The 22334-nt window shown below is 36.8% G+C and overlaps 1 protein-coding gene across 1 annotated transcript in view; it reads right to left on the bottom strand.

Moving 5' to 3' along the window:
• PIK3C2G (phosphatidylinositol-4-phosphate 3-kinase catalytic subunit type 2 gamma) overlaps positions 1 to 22334 on the bottom strand; it is a 344412-nt gene that overhangs the window by 254635 nt on the left and 67443 nt on the right. Inside the window, 2 exon segments of the mRNA XM_088025563.1 lie at positions 11912 to 12043; positions 17426 to 17548. Coding sequence (XP_087881689.1) covers positions 11912 to 12043; positions 17426 to 17548 — 255 coding nt within the window.

Below are 22334 nucleotides of genomic sequence, written 5' to 3'. Positions count from 1 at the left end.
TTCACAGATAGCTACATTTATTTTCCACATGAAAAAAATATTTCCACAATAGCTTCTGACAGGTAGAATTTATTTTTAATATCCAACAGTATTGATTACAAGATGAGATTGAGATTCTTGGAGTTATGAGTGCCTCAAGTCAATAAAGATATCAACTCTTCAGAACATGTTTGCTCCACAAAGTGACTAAATTTCCTGAGCATCATTAAAGGTATGAGCTCTAAATTTACAGAAAGAAAAGATTTAAATTAGCATATGATCTGCAGAATCAAAATAGTTGTGGGACTTCAGAGAGGAAATGCTTCTAAATAGAAAGATTATTCATAGTCTGAATGTTTAAAAATAGGTTGTAAATTACCATTGTAAATGAGGATGCATACAGGAAGACTTTAGACAGGAAGAATTCATGGATGGTTTTAACAGCTTCAGTAACATCCAAATCCACAGATCTTCATAGGAATTAAAAGGGAATCTATACTTGACTGTATGTATGAATTAGATTATTAGTAAAATGTTCCAATGATCACTGAGGCAGTCTTTGACTTTAATATACCAAAATAAAAGTGTAAGCAAGACAACAAAAATTAAAATTTATAAAGAAATTTAAGACATCAAGTCTTTTTGAAAACACTATAGAGGGGGAAGGAGCTAAGATGGCAGAGTAGTAGGAGGACCCTAGGATTGCCTTGTCCCTCAAACACAGCTAGATAAATATCAAATCATTCTGAATACCCAAGAAATCAATCTGAGGACTTATAGAACAAACTACACAACTAGAGGGAGAGAGGACGCCACATCGTGGAAGGTAGGAGGTGTGGAGATGTGTGGAAGGGGTGGGAGCCCTGGTTACAGAGAGAGACAAGAGAAAGAGGAGCACACAGGGGATTGCACAAGGAAAACAATTCCCCAAAGCCATTGACTAGGAAAATAAGAGGGGCTGATTTTCGTATTTGCCACCAGCAGGGCTCAAAGACTGGAGTTTTAAAGGTTCATGGCATGGCTGGTATAAAGCCCTGAGGGTGCTGCAGTGTTCCTGTAGAGAAGGCAGGCAGGTAATTCAGGGGGCATAGGGCATGATCTGTGGATCACCTGAGATGCACTGGAAGATGGCTCCCCCTTCTTGGAGTTTATCTGAGAGAGGAGGCCTTGCCTTTCTGGGGACAAAGGAGCTGGTGGGCGCCATTTCCCTCCCCTCATCCCTCAGCATAGATGCAGAGACACCTGCTGAGGGCAGCAAATCTGGACACTGGCTCCTTAGTGCACTTTGCTCCAAATCCCGCACTCCTGTACTCTGGTGCAACTGCCCTTCTGGGTCAAGTCTGCACCAATACCAGGGCAGCAAGATCCTCCCCCAGAAGACCAGTGTATGTCTCTTCCACAGCAGGTCCCTAAAGTTTGGAGATTGATTGATTGATTGATTTTTAAGTAGGCTCCACATGGTGCTTGAACTCACAATCCTGAGATCAAGACCTAAGCTGAGGTCAAAAGTCAGACACTTAACTGCAAGTCACCCCGGTACTCTTAAAGATTGGAGTTTTAAAACTCAGCTGGCCTGGCTGGGCTAAAATCCAAAGTGCATTGTGCTGCTCCAGGCAGGCAAGTAACCCAGACACAGATAGTATGAAAACAGTGATCTGAAAAACAACTATGATGCAAGAGAGGAAATTATTCACTCTTATAGGAGGACTTCCCTGACAACAGCAAGCACAAACTCCCCTCTGTGGGGACAAAGGAGCTGCTGTTTCTCTACCTGACCCCTCAGCATAAACCAATGTCAGTAAACAACACAGCACCAACACTGGTGGCCTAAACCTAAGCCCTGCCCCCACTGTGCTCTGCTGCTACTGCTTTTCTTCAGGAAGTGTGCCTAGGGACCAGTGCAGCAGGCCCTTCCACCTAAAGGCCAGCACAAATCCCTGCATGCACCATGTCTACTGACCACAGAGTTCTGCAACACTTCAGCTCCAGTGGAAATACTTTTAGGTCTCTTTTACCAGTCAGATCAGAGCACACCTAGTTAAAACTCACCATACTCTGGCCAAGGTCCAAACACTCTCCACTACAGGCAAGGGGAAACCCTGAAGAAGATTGACCTGATAAATAGAGCAGCCATAACACAACAGCAGAGTGCATACAGCATACACCAGAGACACTTCCTTAAGGTCCAGGCCTTGAATGTTATATGACTTCATCATAGAGCCATTACTCTCAGGAGCAGGGAACATAGCAATCTTTCCTAACACAGAGAAGACAGAGACCTAGACAAAAATACCAAGAGAGAGAGGAACTCATCCCAAAAGAAACAAGAAAAGGTCATGGCTAGGGATCCAATCAAAACAGATATAAGTAATATACCTGATCCAGAATTTAAAGCTACAATCATAATAGGATACTACCTGGGCTTGAGAAAAGCGTGGAAGATACCAGGGAGACCCTTACTGCAGAGATAAAAGAGCTTAAAACCAATCAGGCCAAAATAAAAAATGTAATAACCAAGATTTGAAACAGATTGGATCCAATGATCATAAGGATGGAAGAATCAGAGGAATGAATAAATGATAACGAAGATAGAATTATGGAGAATAATGAAGGTGATCAAAAGAAGGAAAAAAATCTTGTATCATGGAAGTAGACTTAGGGAATTCAGCGATTCCATGAAATGTATTAACATTCCCATGATAGGAGTCCCAGAAGAGGAAGAAGAGAGAAAGGGGGCAGAAGGTTTATTTGAGGAAATTATAGCTGAAAACTTCCCTAATCTGGGGAAGGAAACAGACTCCATATCCAGGGAGCACAGAGAACTCCCATCAAAATCAACAAAAGCAGGCCAATACTAAGACATATTGTAGTTGAATTTGCAAAATATAGAGATAAGGAAAATATCCTAAAAGCAGCAAGACAAAAGAATTCCCTAACTTACAAGTGAAGAAAAGTAAGGTTAGCAGAGATCTATCCACAGAAACTTGGCAAGCCAGAAAAAAGTGGCATGATATATTCAACGTGCTGAATGGGAAAAATCTGCAACCAAGAATAATACTCTATCTGCAAGGCTATCATTCAGAATAGAAGGAGAGATAAAGAGTGTCCTAGAAAAACAATAGCTAAAGGAATTTGTGTCTGCTAACCCAGTCCTGCAAAAATATTAAAGGGGACTCTTTGAGTGGGAAAAAAGACTAAAAAGGAACAGAGAAAATCTCCAGAAACAACAACAAAACAAGCAATAAAACGGCACTAAATTGATATCTATCCATAATTACTCTGAACGTAAATGGACTAAACACTCCATCAAAAGACATAGGCTGTCAGAATGGATAAAAAAGCAAGACCCATCTATATGCTGTCTACAAGAAACTCATTTTAGACCTAAATGTACCTGAAGGTTGAAAGTAAAGGGATGGAGAAATATTTGTCATGCAAATAGACATAAAAAGAAAGCCAGAGTAGCAAATATTTACATGAGACAGACTAGATTTTAAACCAAAGACTGTAACAAAAGATGAAGAAGGGCACCGTATTAAAATAAAGGGGTCTATCCAACAGGGAGCTCTAACAATTGTAAATATTTTTGCCCCCAATTTGGGAGCACCCAAATACATAAAACAATTACTAACAAACACAATGGAACTCATTGACAAAGCAGGAGAGAATTTCCAATGGCAAAAAGACAGTCTCTTCAACAAATGAGTGAAACTGGACCACTTTCTTACACCATACACAAAAATAAATTCAAAATGAGTGAAAGACCTAAATGTGAGACTTGAAACCATAAAAATCCTAAGAGAGAACACAGGCAGCAACTACTTTGACTACTTGACCATGGCAACCTCTCACTAGACACATCACCATAGGTAAAAAAAGGGAAACAAAGGCAAAAATGATCTACTGAGACTTCATCAAGATAAAAAGTTTCTGCACGGTGAAGGAAGCAAACAACAAAACTAAAAGGCAGCCTACGGAATGGGAGAAGATATTTGCAAATGATATATCTGATCAAGGGTTTGTATCCAAATCTATAAAGAGCTTATCAAACTCAACACCCAAAAAAACAAATAATCCAGTTAAGAAATGGGCAGAAGACATGAATAGATATTTTTCTTTTTTTTTTTTTTAAAGATTTTATTTATTTATTTGACAAAGAGAGACACAGCAAGAGAGGGAACACACGCAGGGGCAGTGGGACAGGAAGAAGCAGGCTTTCCGCTGAGCAGGGAGACCGATGGGGGCTCGATCCCAGGACCCTGGGATCATGACCTGAGCTAAAGGCAGATGCTTAACAACTGAGCCACCCAGTCACCCCCTGAATAGACATTTTTCTAAGGAAGACATAAAGAAGACATCCAGATGGCTAACAGACACATGAAAAGATGCTCAACATCACTCATCATCAGGGAAATACAAATCAAAACTACAATGAGATGCCACCTCACATTGGTCAGAATAGCTAAAATGAACAACACAGGAAACAACAGATGTTGGCAAGGATGCGGAGAAAAGGGAAATTTTACACTGTTGGTGGGAATGCAATCTTGTGCAGCCACTCTGGAAAACAGTATGGAGGTTCCTCAAAAAGTTAAAAATAGAACTACTTTACAATCCAGGAATCACACTACTAGGTATTTACCCAAAGGGTACAAAAATACTGATTTAAAGGGATACGTGCACCCTGATGTTTATAGCAGCATTATCAATAATAGCCAAATTATGGAAAGAGCCCAAGTGTCCATCGACTGATGAATTGATAAAGAAGAGGTGGTATGTGTGTATATATATATATATATGTATATAAATATGTATATATATATATGTGTATATATACATATATGGAATATTACCCAGCCATTAAAAAAGAATGAAATCTTGCCATTTGCAATAATGTGGATGGAATTAGAGAGTATTATGCTAAGTGAAATAAGGCAGTCAAAGAAAGACAAAGACAAATACCATATGATTTCAAGAAACAAAACAGATGAACATAGTGGAGAGAAAGAGAAAGCGGCAAACCATAAAACAGACTCTTAACTGTAGAGAACAAACTGAGGGTTGCTGAGGGGAGGTAGGTGGGGGGGGATGGGCTAAATGGGTGATGTGGATTAAGGAGTGCACTTGCTGTGATGAGCACCAGGTATTGTATGTAAGTGATGAATCAGTAAATTCTGCTCCTGAAACTAATATTACACTCTATGTTAACTAACTGCTATTTAAATAAAAACTTGAAAATAAAAAAAATACTATCAAATTCCATTATTCCCTTTAACAGACACTACAAAAAATATGAAGGAAAAATCTAACAAGTAAAGTTCTCTTTAAACCTTTAGCTTTCTGAGGCTTGATTATTTTCCATGTTTAAAGATATTGTTAGAAAGTATCTGCCCAAAGGGGTATAATTTGTAAACATTATTGGACAGATATTTTTATAAGACCCAGGATTATTCTTCTAGCAGGAGGAATTTTGAATTTTCTTTATCCCTTTGTTCCATACCTCCTTCAGCTGGTGAAACTTGTTTTTCAGGTAACAATCCAGAGGGGATGGTATTAGCAACCTAAAAGTCAGCTTAATGCTATAAAGATTAGAAAATTATTAATTCATTTTTCATTATAGAGTATATAACCTTCCCCAAAATGGTCTGAAGCATCCATCTGCCTGGAAAAATTTTAGATTAGCTTCAGGCAGAATGCAAGAGGAAGAAGGAGCATGTCTAACACCAAACTTGGAGGACTCAGATGTTAATATTCCCCATAGTATATAGAGAATATTCTGTCCATGGTTAAGGGTTAACGGGAATGAAGAAGGAGAATGTGGCATATTGGGTGGAGATCGCCACCACTTTCTGGCAATTTGAGATTATGGGAAGCAGAAGATAGAGAAAGAGGAAACAGAATGAGTATGACAGATATAGGTGTCCCAATTTCCCCCTCTTTTGCCTTTGGAAGGCAAATGCAGAGAAGTGTTAGATAAATGAGCACAGTTCAAGGCAGAGGGTGCTTGCTCCTTTAGCACTCTGTGCTTCAAATTCTGGAGGAAAATCACATCTTGAGCCACTCCTGTACCTACTTGTGTCGTGACCTTAAAGTTGGGGCCACATGGCAAAGAGACAGAAGGAGCTCTTGAGTTTAGTTTCATTAGGCCCTCTTTGGTTTCTGTATAGTAGGGATGAGATGTAGAAACAGCTAAAAATATCTGGGTGAGGGGTCCCCCAAAAGGGGTCATGTGGTGGGGATAAGGTGTCTCTGTGATAAGGGCATCTGATCAAACAATCCAAGCTGATGTCAACTGGGAGTCACAGTAAAACCTCAGATGGCTCTATGGTACCTAAGAGAGCCCAAGTCATTCAGGGAATGCCAGTAAACCCTAGCCAAGCTAGAAGAGCCCCAGTCATGAGCTACACTAGCTCTAACAAGCAGTCACCCGCTTAAAATGTGCATTTGATTTGGATATCAGAAGCCACCAGGCCAAAGCATCTGTTCCTTTCTGATCCTGTGAATCCAGACACCCTCTTAGACAGAGAATCAGGGTGTCAGGAAGCTATCTGAGTGACTGAATGTTTTATCCAAAAGAGGCTGTATATTTCTAAAAGAACTATTTAAATTACTGAATTGACTAATATTTTGTCATTGATGTAAAGTTTTTTCTCCTTATTAGTTACAGGGTAGGAGCTCATGAGGAAAAGTGGGATTTATTTATTGCATTTTTTTCTTCACATCTAAGTTGTATGATGAATTACACTTATGACCTTACTATACTTATATGTCTTGACCATACTTCACTTTGAAAATCTTAAGTGTTCTAAGCTAATTCTTACAGTGGATGAAGGGACTCAAGAAAAACTATCAGTATCTTCATTACTCTCCTTGGATGAAGTCTGGATTAACAGTTGCCATGGCCTTAACCCTGAGACATATTGTGCAGAATGAAGTCAGGACATTTGAATCAAGTATGTATATGAAGAGACTTACCAAGCAATAGAGAATAGGGAGAATAAACTTCTAGCTGTCCAAGTGAGGCTTATATACCCCATGTTTCAAGGCAATTCAAGAGGGAAAGGATGTTTGTCACCATCCTTTGGGCTCTCTGTATGTTTAATATTAGCTAATTTACTTTCTTTTTTCTTTTTTAAATGTTTTATTTATTTATTCATGAGAGTCAGAGAGAGAGAGAGAGGTAGAGGCAGAGGGAAAAGCAGGCTCCCCGCCTAGCAGGGAGCCCGATGCGGGACTCGATCCCAGGACCCTGGGATCATGACCTGAGCCGAAGGCAGACGCTTAACCATCTGAGCCACCCAGGTGCCCCAGCTAATTTACTTTCTGATAATGGATTGTACTTAAACATCTTTTGAGATATTGCAAATATCTCTACAAATAGATATTTGTAATATCTAATATATTCTAATATATTAATATCAGTAATCTCTAATAAATTCCCAAAGACTTCTGTAAATAGAAAATATGGGGATGATGAAGATGATCAGTGGAATTAAGATGTGAAGAAAACACATCTAAGATGGTGGTCTCAGGAAGAAGATGAAAATGGAAACTTTTAATACCCAGGCCAGTGGGGACCACAGTAGTTTTTATATTACTACTGTGAGAAGGTTTATTAAGTCAATTTAAAATTAAGCAAACAATTAAAAACATGATGAAGATAGGAAATGGAAAACAGTTTCTTTTGTGAAAAAAAATCAGACTATTTCAAGACATCTGTACCCCATCTTCATAAGGTAGGCTAAGTTTAACTTCTTTGAACTTCTTGGATAAAATCAGTGGTTTTTAACGGAGTTTTATATTTGTCTTCATATGGCTTGATGGTTGGAGGTGCATGTTAGAAAGGTAGTAAGGAGATGGCAAATAGATTGGATGCCAGGATTTTAAATTCTCCCCTTTTCCCATTCATCACCCAACAAAACACATGGACTGGTCATCACTCTTATACTCTGAGATTTTGAATTAGATACCATTAGAAAAAGGGCCACACTGCTAAATATAACATTTCAAAATATTTGTTCTGGCATATCCTTAAGGATCTATTTGATTTCAATATTGTATAAATTCTTATGCCCAGAAAAACCAACCTCAAATCTGTGGCACCAGAACAGATGGGCTGGTTGACCCTCTTTGGACCCCTGTTCCTCTAGCTATGAAATAAATGGTTTGAATAAAATAATTATTGTCACTTTTAGTTATAGGATTTTATGTGCATCATGGCTTGGCATTCTGGGACCAAGAATAGAAAAGACTCCGGATATGGGCAGCAAGCATGTCCATAGGATTTGATGTTATAAAACTCTGGGATTTTGCTGATCATAGGTCTAATAGGTTTCATGCCCAAGAGCAGAGCACAGGCAAAGCTGAGGCAGGAGCTTCTTGTATATTGTTGAGATTGTCCCAGTGCATTCGTGGAGCAAGGTGTGACACCTAAGGGCAGGAAGGGGGGCAGCTTAAGGTAGTAACACATGTAGAGAGAAGTCAGACTTGCATTCTGGTTCTTGTTCTATTCTAGCCTGGTGACTTATAAAAAGTCCCTTAACCTTCCTTTATCATAGAGATCTTCATCTGTAAATGAGGTATTTGTACTATTTGAGCTCTGTGGGTCTCTTTTGGACAGGAAGGATAGATAATAAGGACTTCCCATCCACAACCTTTTTTATTTTGATTTTGAGGATATATCTGAAATGATAAGATACAGTGGGGTCAGGGTTGGCTACTTAGGCAACAATCTAAGGAATCAAGTTGTTTTGAAATTAAGATTTATTTTGGGTCTCTTTTGAAAATCTGAAAATATTTTAATTTTTCTGGTCTTTAACACACCCAGAGAGCTTTGAGAATACCAATACCTGGATCCCACTGCAGATCAATTAAATCAATATTTGGGAATATTTGGGTTTTGGATTTATTTTAAAATCTCCCCAGGAGAATCTATTATTCAATGTTGAGGACTTTTGTGTAAAGGAGTTTATCACAATTTAGAAACACTAAGTAACTACCACACTATTTATTTTGAACTTAAGTAGGGAAGCTAGCTCACAGAAATTGTTGAGATAAGAAAAGCACTTTCCTATTGCAGTATGGAGGCACTGTGAATATAACTGCAATGGAAATTCCATCTGCAAAAGAGAAGATTATAAAACTTCTGTGGGCAAAATTTTACCTTTGTACTTTGGATGTTTTTATAGATCTGAAGGTGAATTTGTGTGCTTCAAAATGTTTAAGTTTATTTTTATTTGTGGACATTCCTGGTGCAGCCATAACTGATATATTTGAATTTAATCACCCATTGGTTCTTCTGAAAACGACTTTTGGAGACCACAAAGAGATAGGAAGCCTTTAATTCGGCATGTTTTCAGGTTGTGTGTAGGTTGGAAAAATAGATATAAGTGCTAATGACAGCTCCACATGGTTAGGTATGAGCAATTCAAACTGTAATAAGTGACAGATTTAATATGAAATGTTTATGGACAGGGGTCATTCCATGAAAGGAAATGAAATTAAGTGACCTGTTTGCTGTGATCTGGAAATATCTGCATCAAATAAACTGGGTTAAAATCTCTGTCACTCAGAGCAATGAACACAGTGGGAGTCATCACATTCCCTAATTGCCCTACGTGACGGATTTTTGATGTCTTGAAAAGATCTGGATTTCTTCAAATTGTTTAGCCCAGGAGAGAAGCAGATTTTCTGATTTTTCATGAGAAATGCTCTTTTAGAAATATATGTACAAATGCTTATCAAAGTGCTCTTTGAAGTAAGCTTTGTTTTCTGATGTGATGTCTCATCATCCACAATTTCAATCTCTTTCCCTTAGGAAAACACCACCTAGTATCAGTTCCAGATGAGCACTCACATAAAAATGTTTACTAATGGTAAATGAGACACGACAAAACAACATGGAGGCAGTATTTTTACTATCATAACCATCTAGAAAAAAACCTTGAAGATTAGTCTGAAAGATATATTCCAAACTTCTTATATATTTAATGTTTATTGATTGCATGTTATGTGCAAAGTAATGTATTAGATGATGGAAGGGAATAAAATGGACTGAATTTTTTCAGTGAATAGCTAGAAATTTTATTCTACAAACATGCTAGATGTTACAAATACAGCAGTTGAAACTTTAAAGAAACTCACTCAAGAGAAGGAAGGGCACTTGCAGAACTGCTCCTAGTGAGAAAGTAATGAAAGTTCTTAGCCCACAAATAAGATTTTTGAAATATCTGCTAACAGCAGTAGGTATTCCTTTTAGGGCTAAACTATTTCTTTTTTTTTTAATTTTTATTTTTAAATAATCTCTACACCCAACATGGGGCTTGAACCTGCAACCCTGAGATCAAAACTTGTCTGCTGGGGGAACTTGGATGGCTCGGTCAGTTAAGCATCCAACTATTGATTTCGGCTCAGGTCATGATCTCAGGGTCATGATACAGAGGCCCACCTTGGCCTCCATGCTCAGTGGGTAGTCTGCTTGAGATTCTCTTTCCCTCTGCCCTCCCCCCCCCACACATATTTTCTCTCTCTCTCTCAAATAAGTAAATAAATCTTAAAAAAAAAAAAAAGTCGCATGCTCTACCGATTGAGCCAGCCAGGCACCTGAGGGCTAAACAGTTTCTTATAGACTTGAAATTTTACTTTATTCTAAATCTCCTATAGGGTTTGATTTTTTTCTAGTTCAATTTAATATACAAACCTCCACTGATCGCCTATTTATAAGAGCTACAATGTTAGAGGCACCTGGGTGGCTCAGTTAAGTGTCTGCCTTTGGCTCAGGTCATGATCCCGGGGTCCTGGGATCGAGCCCCGCATCGGGCTCCCTGCTCTGCAAGAAGCCTGCTTCTCCCTCTGCCACTCCCACTTCCCTCTCTAGCTGTGTCTCTTTCTGTCAAATAAATAAATAAATAAAATTTTAAAAAAAGAGCTACAATATTAGATGACAGATCTTACGAAGATAAAGATATTACTGTCATCAAGAAACATATACGAGGAAATGGACACATGAAAACAAAAAATAGAGCAACACACACACACACCAGATCAGAATTAATCCAACAAAGATGATCTTAAAGATTTACCACAATTTGTTTGGATCATAATTTATTTATAATGACTAAATTTGGGAACAAAAACTGATGAAGAATTTTCTTAGCATTTTTATATTATTTATATTATTATATTATCACATTTTGTGTTATAAACATTCTTTGTAACTATTAAAATAGCAATATACACTCTAATTTTTTGAAGGTCCTGTATTTTATAATTCGATTGTAAAGCAAGTCCTGCCATGTGAAAGATAACTAAGCTGATTTAATCGAAATATTTTTTCCTTAATAGTATAGAAAACCATGTAATTGACTTTATCAATATTCTAAGTATTAATTTTTCCAAATCCTTATGGTTAAGTCAACAGTTAATTTTGCAATGGCCATTAGTTCTGATAGAATATCTGAACTCATAGTTGGTTTACTTTTCTGAAAAATTTCATCTTAAAGTTACCAAATATTTTCTTCTTGGCAATAAAAGATCAGCAGACCAGTTACATTGTATAATTTTACTTCAGCCAGAATTCCATGACTCACATTGTTTCTAAATGACAGTATTGATCTAAGTCGTTCTGAATTACTAATGACAGAGAAATTGGCTGGTCAGAGAAGGAAAAGCATTTGAAATTGGTCATGCCAATACCTTTTTATTATAAATGACACAGTTGACAAGTTGAGCATGAAGCCTGTTTCTAAAGCCATTTCTACAGTTTTGCTTTTCAGTTCCACTTTCAATAGTCATGATTTATATTGAGCTATTTCAATTTTGGAATAAAATGTCTTCTTGATTTTCTCATTATTCCACATACTGCAAAATAGTCATTTCCAAGGAGATTTTTTATTGGTATGAGAGCTTTATTAAGAACAAATGATATACTTACTCTTTTGGAAACAATGGAAGACAAGTCCAAGCCAATAAATTGGCATTATTGGTTGCATAGACAATCCCAAACAATCTTATAGTGAGCATGGATTCCCTTGGAAGTGACTTTATTTCAAGAGGAAAATTGATCCTTAAAATAAAAAAAAAAGTAGATTATCTACGCAGTTACAATGGATCCTTTTGAACTTTTGTGTTTGATCTTGTAAAAATGGAAATATGGCAGAAATACATAGAGTAATGAGATGCGTTATTCAATCAATGGCGATTGCTTTAATTATAATTTTGACATGTAAGCTTATTTTTAAAATTTATAATGACTTATGCATTTACTCTTTGTAAACACAGAAGAAAGAATGACTAATATTGTCTTAGGGAATGGGGGAAGGAAGGAAATAACTTGAAATGGGTCTTAAAGAGTAAGTTGGCTATAATTAGATGGAGATTTGGAAAAGAATATTCCAAGAAGAGAAAAGTACATAGACAAGGTCATTCATTCACGGAAAGATTAAGTGTAGCTGAGAAATGGTGAGTAGCTCATTATGGCTAGAATGAGAGATGTGGTCAAGTTGGTTGGGGAAGTTATAGAGGATGTCATTGAAAAAGGTAGGTAGTTGCCAGAATGCTTAAGAACTCTGTATGCCAGGCAAGGGAATTTGAGTTTTTTCTTAATGGCAAAAGGGAATATTTGAACAAGACAGCTAAAAGTATAGAGAGTTGTTTATGATTTTAAATGTGAACCGTTCTGGGTAAGAGATCCCCAGGCTTTTGGGGGATGATTGCTAAAACATAATGGACATACCAATTTCTGGATAGGTCAAGGTGAGGTTACAAATGATACTATAAAGACTGGGAGGGGTACACCTGGGTGGCATAAGTGTCCAAGAAGAAAAAGCTTTGACAGAAAGTTGAGAGTGTGATCTGAGGTCTCTAATGGAGGGTAGGGAGAAGGGTATTTTTCTTTCCTTTTTGGAGTCATCTCAGTTATATAGAAATGATCAGATTCTATTATAAGAATATCAAGACAAGTATGGCATTTAGGAGAGATCTATTTGTGAGACAAGGAAATGAAAGACATCAAGAAATTTATATGTTTGCTAGAAAATGAGAATGCTAGGAAGAAATGGAAAAACTAAACAGAGGTTAGCAAAGTGAAGACTCACAGGAGCCGCTTCACCAAGGGATGGGAAAAGAAAAAAAGTGACTGGAAGAGCAAATCGGACAGCTTGTATTGTAATGATATCTGATGGTATTAGGTATGAGGAGTATAAACAGAATCCACTGGACTTGTGATTCCCAGTTGAACTTTGACATCAAATTGTTTAAGCAGTAGGTAATTAGGAGAGGACTGATGATGACCAAAGCCAATGTTCAATTGGAAGGTGCTGAGTTGAAGCCTCAGTTAATATTGAGCATTTTCTCACAGTAGCAGTTGGCTGTCTAATCTGGATATTAGGGAGAAGTCTTTACTCAAAGTGTCAAATAAGACATAGGTGACCCCCTTTTATGAGTGGCGTGGGGGGTCAGTATCCAGCCTAAGAAATAATGAGGTGTCAATTCAGCTAGTGACCATACTGATTTTGAGGCAGTACACACCCATCTCCCCAATATGCTCTTCCCTGTGATAAAGAACCCCAGATCCTGGGTGCCAATAAAGCAGCTAACAAGAGAGAAGACAGAAGAGCTATTTTAGAGGCAAAATGAATAACTAATATTTGATTGACAGCATATTAGTCGAATAGGACAATGAAGAATTAAAGATGAATTCTAGGCTTCTAGATTATGTTATAGTTGATAACTTTAACTGATACAGAAATATAAAATAAAAAGGAAATTGAGATGGGGTAATATGTGCAGTTTAAGGCATGATATAATTGCTTAATATTAATTCTGAGATGTCAATATGTAAGCTGTGTGGAGAGGACAAGTGAGAAGTTTGGATCTGGATACATTTGCATTCAAATATCGGCCCTATGACTAATAAGCCTCAATTTTCCTTATCCACATAATGGATCAAACATTGAATAAGATAATAGGTGGCAAATGGTAGCAATACATCAGTAATACGTTCATTATTCAATCAATAAAGTAATAATTTATATTAGCCATTGTAGACAGATGAAATTTAAATCTAGTTAAATGTAGCGAAGGGAAATAAAATGAAGACTATGGTAAAGAAAATCTATTTTTTCAAGATTAGCAAAGTTTAGATTATTAAAAAATTAATTTGTTTTATATTTAGATATTTAAAAGTCTTTCTTTACCTTCATATTCTTTCACACTCATAATATCCACTTAAGATAATGTGGACATACTTCTCAGCTTAGAAGAAGTTCTGAAACTCAACATAAAATGTTGATGTTCTTGTGGAATGCACAGTAATTTCTTGAATGTTCTCTTTTACTTGTAATTGATTTTCTATTCAGTTTTCATGTGTCTGTGCTAGAATGAAAGCTATAATTTCACTGTATTCCTCACCTAATCTAGAATGTTCTTTTTCTCATTGAGTCTGGCTTCTTCATGTCTAACTTCACTTATTAGTGAGCTTTCACCTCAAGAATGACAAAAATTCAATAAGTTACAGTGGATAGTTACTGTCAATCTCCATTTTGTCATTTTTTTATTAATAAGAATAAATTCTTCTAGGAAAGAATACATGCTCTCTGAATAGTTATTTATTCATTTCTTGAATACCTATGGATTTTTAAAGCCAGAATAATCTCACATTCATTGGAAAATCTCTCTTTTAACCTTCTACACAGCTATCGAAAAATCAAAGGAATGAACTTTTAGACCAAAAAAAGGAGAAAAACACTTAAAGGGACAAATCAGTAAGTGAAGTTGAATTGCTTCTTTTTATGCAAGCAGCTGGCATAGACTGCAAGTTTTAACCATACATTTACCTTATTCTACTGCTGAAAAAATGAATAAACACGAAAAATTTTCTGAAACTTTTTTCCTTCTATATGAGATAGTTTCCCTAAGACCAGAGTAAGTTTTTCATAGTGAAAAATGGGAGATTTAATAAAGTCACAATGTTTAGAACTCTCCTTTTAATATTGATATTTGACAATACAGCCTTGTAAGGATTTTTGTGTTGTGAAACAGGAAGCCATTTCAGGACTTTCAAACAGAATAATAGCATAGCCTGACTTACATTTTAAAAGAAGTCACTTTAGGGCGCCTGGGTGGCTCAGTTGGTTAAGTGACTGCCTTCGGCTCAGGTCATGATCCTGGAGTCCCGGGATCGAGTCCCGCATCGGGCTCCCTGCTCAGCGGGGAGCCTGCTTCTCCCCCAACCCTCCCCCCTCTCATGTACTCTCTCTCTCTCTCATTCTCACTCTCTCAAATAAATAAATAAATCTTTAAAAAAAAATAAAAAAAATAAAAGAAGTCACTTTAGCCACTGTGTGAGAAGGACTATAGCGGTGCAAGAGAAGTAGGGAGACCATTATATAGATACTGTGGTAATTCAGGGGAGAGAGAATGAGGGCCTAGACCAAAGAAAGTGATGAGAAGAGTCTGGAAATATTCTGAAGGGAGAGCCTGTAGGATTTCCTGGACATGGGATCTAAGAGAAGGAGATTCAGGGTAAAGATGTGACCTGAACAACTGGCACTGAAAATGATAGTCCAGGGTGGCTATCCACGGATGGAACAAGTTTGGAATGTAAGCTAAAGAGTACTGTTTTAGACATGCTGAATGTATAAGCGTGGAGTTTGAAAATAAAAATGACAAAAGCCACAAAAAAAGATCTTTGTATCATTTGGCAAAAGCAAACAGAAATATAAGCAAACACATTCAGGAAGGGACCATAAGAAAATAGATTGAGGTTCCCATCAACCAACAAAAGAAAAGTGGCCAATTATTTCTAATGATACAAAGAAGAGTTTACAGAGAAGGTGAAAGAGTGTCTTGAAAGATAATTAGGAGATGAACCATGAGAGACTATGGACTCTGAGAAACAAACTGAGGGTTCTAGAGGGGAGGAGGGTGGGGGGGATGGGTTATCCTGGTGATGGGTATTAAAGAGGGCATGTTCTGCATGGAGCACTGGGTGTTATATGTAAACAATGAATCATGGAACACTACATCAAAAACTAATGATGTAATGTATGGTGATTAACATAACATAAAAAAAAAGATAATTAGGTGTTCCCAAGATGGGCAGTAAAGACACTGTACTCTTGACAGATGGAGGACCCCTAGCAGAGGCATGACTTCTCAGTTTATAGTTAGGGTAAATAGATCGAATGCAGAATGACTGGATGCAGGGCCATAGAGTGGGGTTAACTTCAGAATAAAGGTGCAGAGATAGGCAGGGGCCAAACCACTGGGAGCCTTGTATGCTGTGCTAAAGGATTTGTGTTTTACCTTATGAGAATTGGGGAAACACTGAAGAATTTCACAAGCAGAATTCATTCTGTGCAATAGAAGAGGACTTTGTAATTGAATATCGGGTCTTTGGTCAAGGGAATTAAGAGCCTAAGCAAAGAAGGGAAGATAAATGTCATAGTCCTAGTAAAAGGAGGAATTGCTTTTGCATAGAAGGAACCATGGAGTACGTAAAAATTGAAGGCTACATGTCATGTCTCCATTGATTGCAGTAACACTAAGATTAGGATAAGTGGTTCTAACACCATCCTTGGAGTCCCAGAAATTTCGGCACATGTTTCTCAATGAAAAAGAACAACACTGGGGAATCAAATCATCTTCCAAGAAAGCCAGATCTGGTAAAAGGGGCATGAGACATAGGTTGGTTTTCTTTTACTTGAGGTGGGAAGAAAATTCACTGTCAGTGTAGCATTGGCGACCCCAGAGAAATGATTGAAAGCTAGTGGAGTAGTGTCATAGGAACAGCAAGAAAAAGTGGAAATAATCATGAAATAGCCATAGATAGGGCCTATGAACGCCCTGAGATTCTGAGTAAAGACTTGAGGTGAAGGGAAGGGGACAGAGGAGAGCAAGAAGGAATGAACTGTGTCAAGAAGGTACTTTTTTCCTTCTTGATTTAATAAGTGTCTCTAAAATGAGAAACTAGGAGCCAATCACCCAAAATTAGATGGTAGTTTGCACATGCATAGATAATTATTATAAAAAAACTTGACTTTAAATAAATTTATAATTGGCTTTCATGGGGAAGTGAAGATTACATGTTATTAGGTGATTTCTTTCTTTATTGTTATACCTGGAATCTACTTCCCCCAACCCCAAATAGAGGGTATCTCTTATATCCACAGTCCGTGAATGATTAATAATTCTGTTTTTTCCAATTTCCCTTTTGATCAGTTTGGTAATGTGGATTGGACACTTGTATAGATTTCTAAATGGACTTTTAATCTGTTGAACTGTATGGTCAGTTATCTATTAGTATGAGCATATCTGTCATATCACTGAATCACATCAACTGGCAATATTTAAAAAAATCACACCTTCCACTTTAAAAAAAAAGAGAAAAAAGAATCCTTGATCTTTATTACATAAATGATACTGCCAAAATAAAGATTAAACTTACGTTTCATTCCAGTTGACCAAGAGAAAAAACAATTTTTTGACTGGAATATTTCTGTAGCTTCTCACTTGGCACAACTTCTTTCCAGCATATGTAAGCCAACAGGAAAAAGAAAATGCTTTATAGCTAAAAACAAAAATATTCAAAAAGCTGAAAACTATAAAGAAAGCAGTTTTCTATATGGGTCAATTATTTTTAGAGTTAAAAGTCAAATGATAAAGTTATATCTGCTTCTGTAAAGTATGCTTTAAAAATAACTTTAAAAATTTATGTTGGGTGACATCTGCAAGATGGTACAACAGAAAGCCCCAGACTCTCCTTCCCCCATGGAAACACCAATTTGGTGTTTGGATGGATCAATTCCCTCTGTGAGAAATTCAGAAACAAGAAGCTCTTGCACTCCAGGCAAGTACAAACCAGTCACATAGAAATCAGTAGGAAAATTTGTGTCCTTTTCCAGAACTCCTTCCCTGGCAGAGTGTAGAGTGATCAGGAGGAAACTCCCAACTCTCAACCTTTCCCTGGGGTGGGAAAGAGAAGACCGAATATATGTCTAGCATTCAGACTTTTTAAGGGGCTATCTAAGGGACTACTTTCTGTCCTGCCTAAATCTAAATGCTGAATAGGAATGGGTACCAGGTTCGGGGCCTCTGAGAACAAAGCCAATGGTTTCAACTAGCACAAATTCACTTGCCACTGTCCCATCTCAGTGCAAAATGAACAGGAAAAAAATCCCCAACTCATTGCAAAATGAACAGGAAAAAAAAAAAAAACCCAACTTCTGGCTTCTCAGTGCAAAATGAACAGGAAAGAATCCTCAACTTCTGGCTTCTATCAAAGGAGAAAAAGAGCTGGAGTGTGTGTCCAGTGTTCCGGCTTTTTGGGTGGCAGCCTGAAAGACTGGTTTCTGCCTTACCCAACTCATAGCATAGATGGGACCTGGTGTACTCTGGATGCCAGGGAAGAGCTGAGAACCCAAAACAGCTGAGGGTAGGGCTCCTGGGTGGCTCCGTAGGTTAAGCATCTTGCCTTCAGCTCAGGTCATGATCCCACATCAGGCTGCTGAGTGGGGAGTCTGCTTCTCCCTCTGCTCAGTGGGGAGTCTGCTTCTCCCTCTGCCCCTTTCCTGCTCATACTCTCTCTCTCTGTCTCAAATAAATAAGTAAAATCCTAAAACAAACAAACAAACAAAAACAGCCAGGGAGTTTACAGCAGCACCAGCAAACTTGTAGTGCCATAGACAGACACTAGGGGGAGCAAGAAATTATGAGCTCCTGAAGAAAGAAGCAAAACCTCTCTAATTGGGAATTTACACACACAAATCCAGAGAAGAGAAAAGGTTTGAAAGGCCCCAGAATCTCTGGTTGTGCTGATTGGTGACATTATTTCTCTGTATGAAACCAATCAATAAAGACTGTATTTTTTTCAAATGCACAGACTCCAGTACAAAGTAACAAGGCATACAAAGAAAGAGGGGAATATGGCCCAACAAGAGGAATAAAATAAATCTCCAGAAACCAACCTTAAATAAATCGAAGCATATGAATTACCTGACAAAAAACTCAAAATAATCATCATAAAAATGTTCAACAAACTCGGGAAAATAATGCATGAACACAATGAGATTATAAACAAAGAGACAAAAAATATTAAAAAGAACCACACAGAAATTTTGGAACTGAAGAACATAATTGAATTTTAAAAAAAGTCACTAGAAATTTTCAAGAGTAGACCTGATCAAGCAGAAGAAAGAATCAATGAACTCAAAGATAAGTCATTTGAAGTTATCCAGTCAGAGGAACGAAAAGAAAGAATGAAGGAGAGTAAAGAAAGCTTAGGGGACTTCTGGGACATCATCAACCAGACAAACACACACGTTATGTGAGTCTAGGAGGAGAAGGTAGAGAAAAAGAGGCAGAAAGCTTATCTAAAGAAATAATAGCTGAAAAGTTCTCAATTGTGTGTAAGGAAATTGACATCCAGATTCAAGAAACCCCACAAACCAAACTAGGATGAGCCCAAAGAAGACCACACTAAAACACATTAAAATCAAATTATCAAAAGTCAAAGAGAAAGACTTTTGAAAGCAGCTAGAAAAAAGTGACCCACCACACAAAAGAGAGATCTTATAAGTTTATCAGCAGATTGCTCAGCAGAACCCTTGCAGGCCAGAAGGGAGTGGGATGATATATTCAAAGTTCTGAAAGACAAAATTGCTAATCAAGAATATTATATCTGGCAAAAGTGTCCTTCAAAAATAAAGGAGAAAGACATACTTTCCCAGATAAACAAAACCTGAGGAATGTCATCACCACAAGATCTGATTTACAAGAAAGGCTAAAGGTAGTCTTCAAATTTGAAATGAAAAGATGCTAGCTAGATAGCAACACAAAAGCATACAAAAGTACAAAGGTCACTGGTAAAGGTAAATATGTAGACAATACAGAATACAGTAAAATACTTTGTAATTGTGCATGAACAACTCTTAACTCTGGTATAGAATGTAAAAGGCAAAGTATTAAAAAACTATAATTATAACAATATGTAAAACAAAATGATGTAATTTGTGGTATCAATAACATAAAGTGTGGTGAGGGGAGAAAAAAAGAGCAGAGTTTTTGTAAGTGACTGAAGCTGTTTTAAATGTAAGATGCTTTATATAAGGTCTATGGTCATCACAAAGAAAATGCCTATCTAGAGAAGATACACAAAAGAAAATAAAGGAATCAAAGTATGCCATTATGAATAATCAACAAAACACAAAAGAAGACAGCAAGAGAGGAAAAGAATAGAAAACAGTGGAAAAAATGGCAATAGTTAAGTCCTTCCCTATCATTAGTTACCTTAAATGCAAATGGAGTAAATGCCACAATCAAAAGACATACCATAGCTGAATGGATAAAAAAATAAGATCCAATTATATGCTGCTTACAAGAGACTCACTTTAGACTTAAGGACACATATAGGCTGAAAGTGAAAGGACAGAAGAAGATGCTCCATACAAATGGCAATCAAAAGACAGTAGGGGTTGCCTTTCATACATAAGACATGATAGACCTTAAGTCAAAAAATGTCACAAGAGATAAAGATGGACATTATATAATGATAAAAAGGGTGAATTCGTTAAGAGGATATAACAATTGTAAATATATATGCACCCCAAATTGGAGCAAATATATTAAGCAAACATTGACAGAACTGAAGGAAGAAACAGATAGCAACACAATAATAGTAGATTTCAATAGCCCTGTTTTAATAATGGATACAACAACCAAATTGAACCTAATAGATAAATACAGAACATTCCATCCAATAACAGGAGAATACACATTCTTCTATAGAACACATGGAACATTCTCTAGCATAGATCATGTGTTAGGTCACAAAACAAGTCTTAACAAATTTGAAAAGACTGAAATCATACCATATGTATTTTCTGACCACAATGGGATAAAACTAGAAATCAATAGCAGAAAGAAAACTGGAAAATTAACAAATTTATAGAAATTAACACTTTTGAATAATCAATGGTCAAATAAGAAATCAAATGGGAAATTAGAAAATATATTGTTACAAACGAAAATGAACACACACCATACCAAAGCTTATGAGATGCAGCAGAAGCAGTACTAAGAGAGAAGTTGATAACTATAAATTCCTATATTAGAAGTATAAAAAAAAAACCTAACTTTATATTGAAGGAACTAGAAAAAGAGGAACAAACTAAGTCCAAAGTTAAATGAAGGAAGAAAATCATAAGTATTACATCAGAAATAAGTGAAGCAGAGAATAGAAAAAAAATAGAAAAACATAAACAACACTGTCACCCCATATATACATGAAGGTTCGTGCATATAGCTTTATCCATATTTATCTGGCTACATAGTTTTTCCATGTTAATTAAAATTAATAAGTATGTACTAATGGTTAAAATATTGTAAGAAACCATCAGAGTAGCAGTTTATTATATTATACATCAGGCCTTTAAATTTTCATAAAATTAAGAAAGAAAAGGTATAAAAGAATCATCCCATGGATTTAAAGAAATATGGGTATGTGTAGATAATAGTGTTTTTTACATACTCATCTCATTGATTGATTGATTTTTAAAGATTTTATTTATTTACTTGATAGAGAGAGGGAGAGAGGACGTGCGCATGCACAATAGGGGGGGAGGGGCAGAGGGAGAGGGATAAGCAGATCCCATACTGAGCAGGGAGCCAGGCACAGGGCTGAATCCCAGGACCCTGAGATCATGACCTGAGCTGAAGGCAGACACTTAACCAACTGAACCACCCAGGGGACCCCTCATCTCATGGATTTAAAGAATTATGTGTATGTGTACACAGGTAGATAGTGTTTTTTACAAAGGTAATTTTTTTCTTTCTAATTAACTTTATAACTATTTGTACAGGTCAGTTACTTGCAAAAATACATATAGCAATTTTTTCTCTTTTACTGAAATGGTTTCAGCTTTTCTTTGAGGTGCGAAGTGGGTGGGTACAATAAATCCATTTATAAATTACTATTCTCTTATTAACTTTAATTGATTTAATCCACATTCTCTTATAGATTTAATCTACAAGGAATTTAAAATGATTATAATATTAATCTAATTATGTTATTCAAAAAAATGCTGCATAATAGAGCCAACCTAAAATCTAGCAACGCTCCATGCATAATTGTGGTTAATTTCCATTGTAACTCAAATAACTCTTGGCTAATTCCCACTTTATCAAGGTACTAATTTCACAAAACATCTACCACTCACAACTTGATGGGTATCAGAGTGATTCTTTTCTATTAAGTACTACTCCCTGTGTGTGCTATCTCTCTCTCTCTGTTCTATTAATTAGCATTAGTCATTTAAACTCAAATGTTAAAAAAATTAGGGCAATCGCTAAATAGGATG

The sequence above is a fragment of the Eumetopias jubatus genome, unplaced genomic scaffold (genome assembly GCF_037043125.1).
Source record: "Eumetopias jubatus isolate StellerSeaLion01/CBP00866 unplaced genomic scaffold, mEumJub1_p1.0 scaffold_8, whole genome shotgun sequence".
Classification (NCBI taxonomy): Eukaryota; Metazoa; Chordata; class Mammalia; order Carnivora; family Otariidae; genus Eumetopias; species Eumetopias jubatus.
This window is presented reverse-complemented; position numbering and strand designations above follow the sequence as displayed.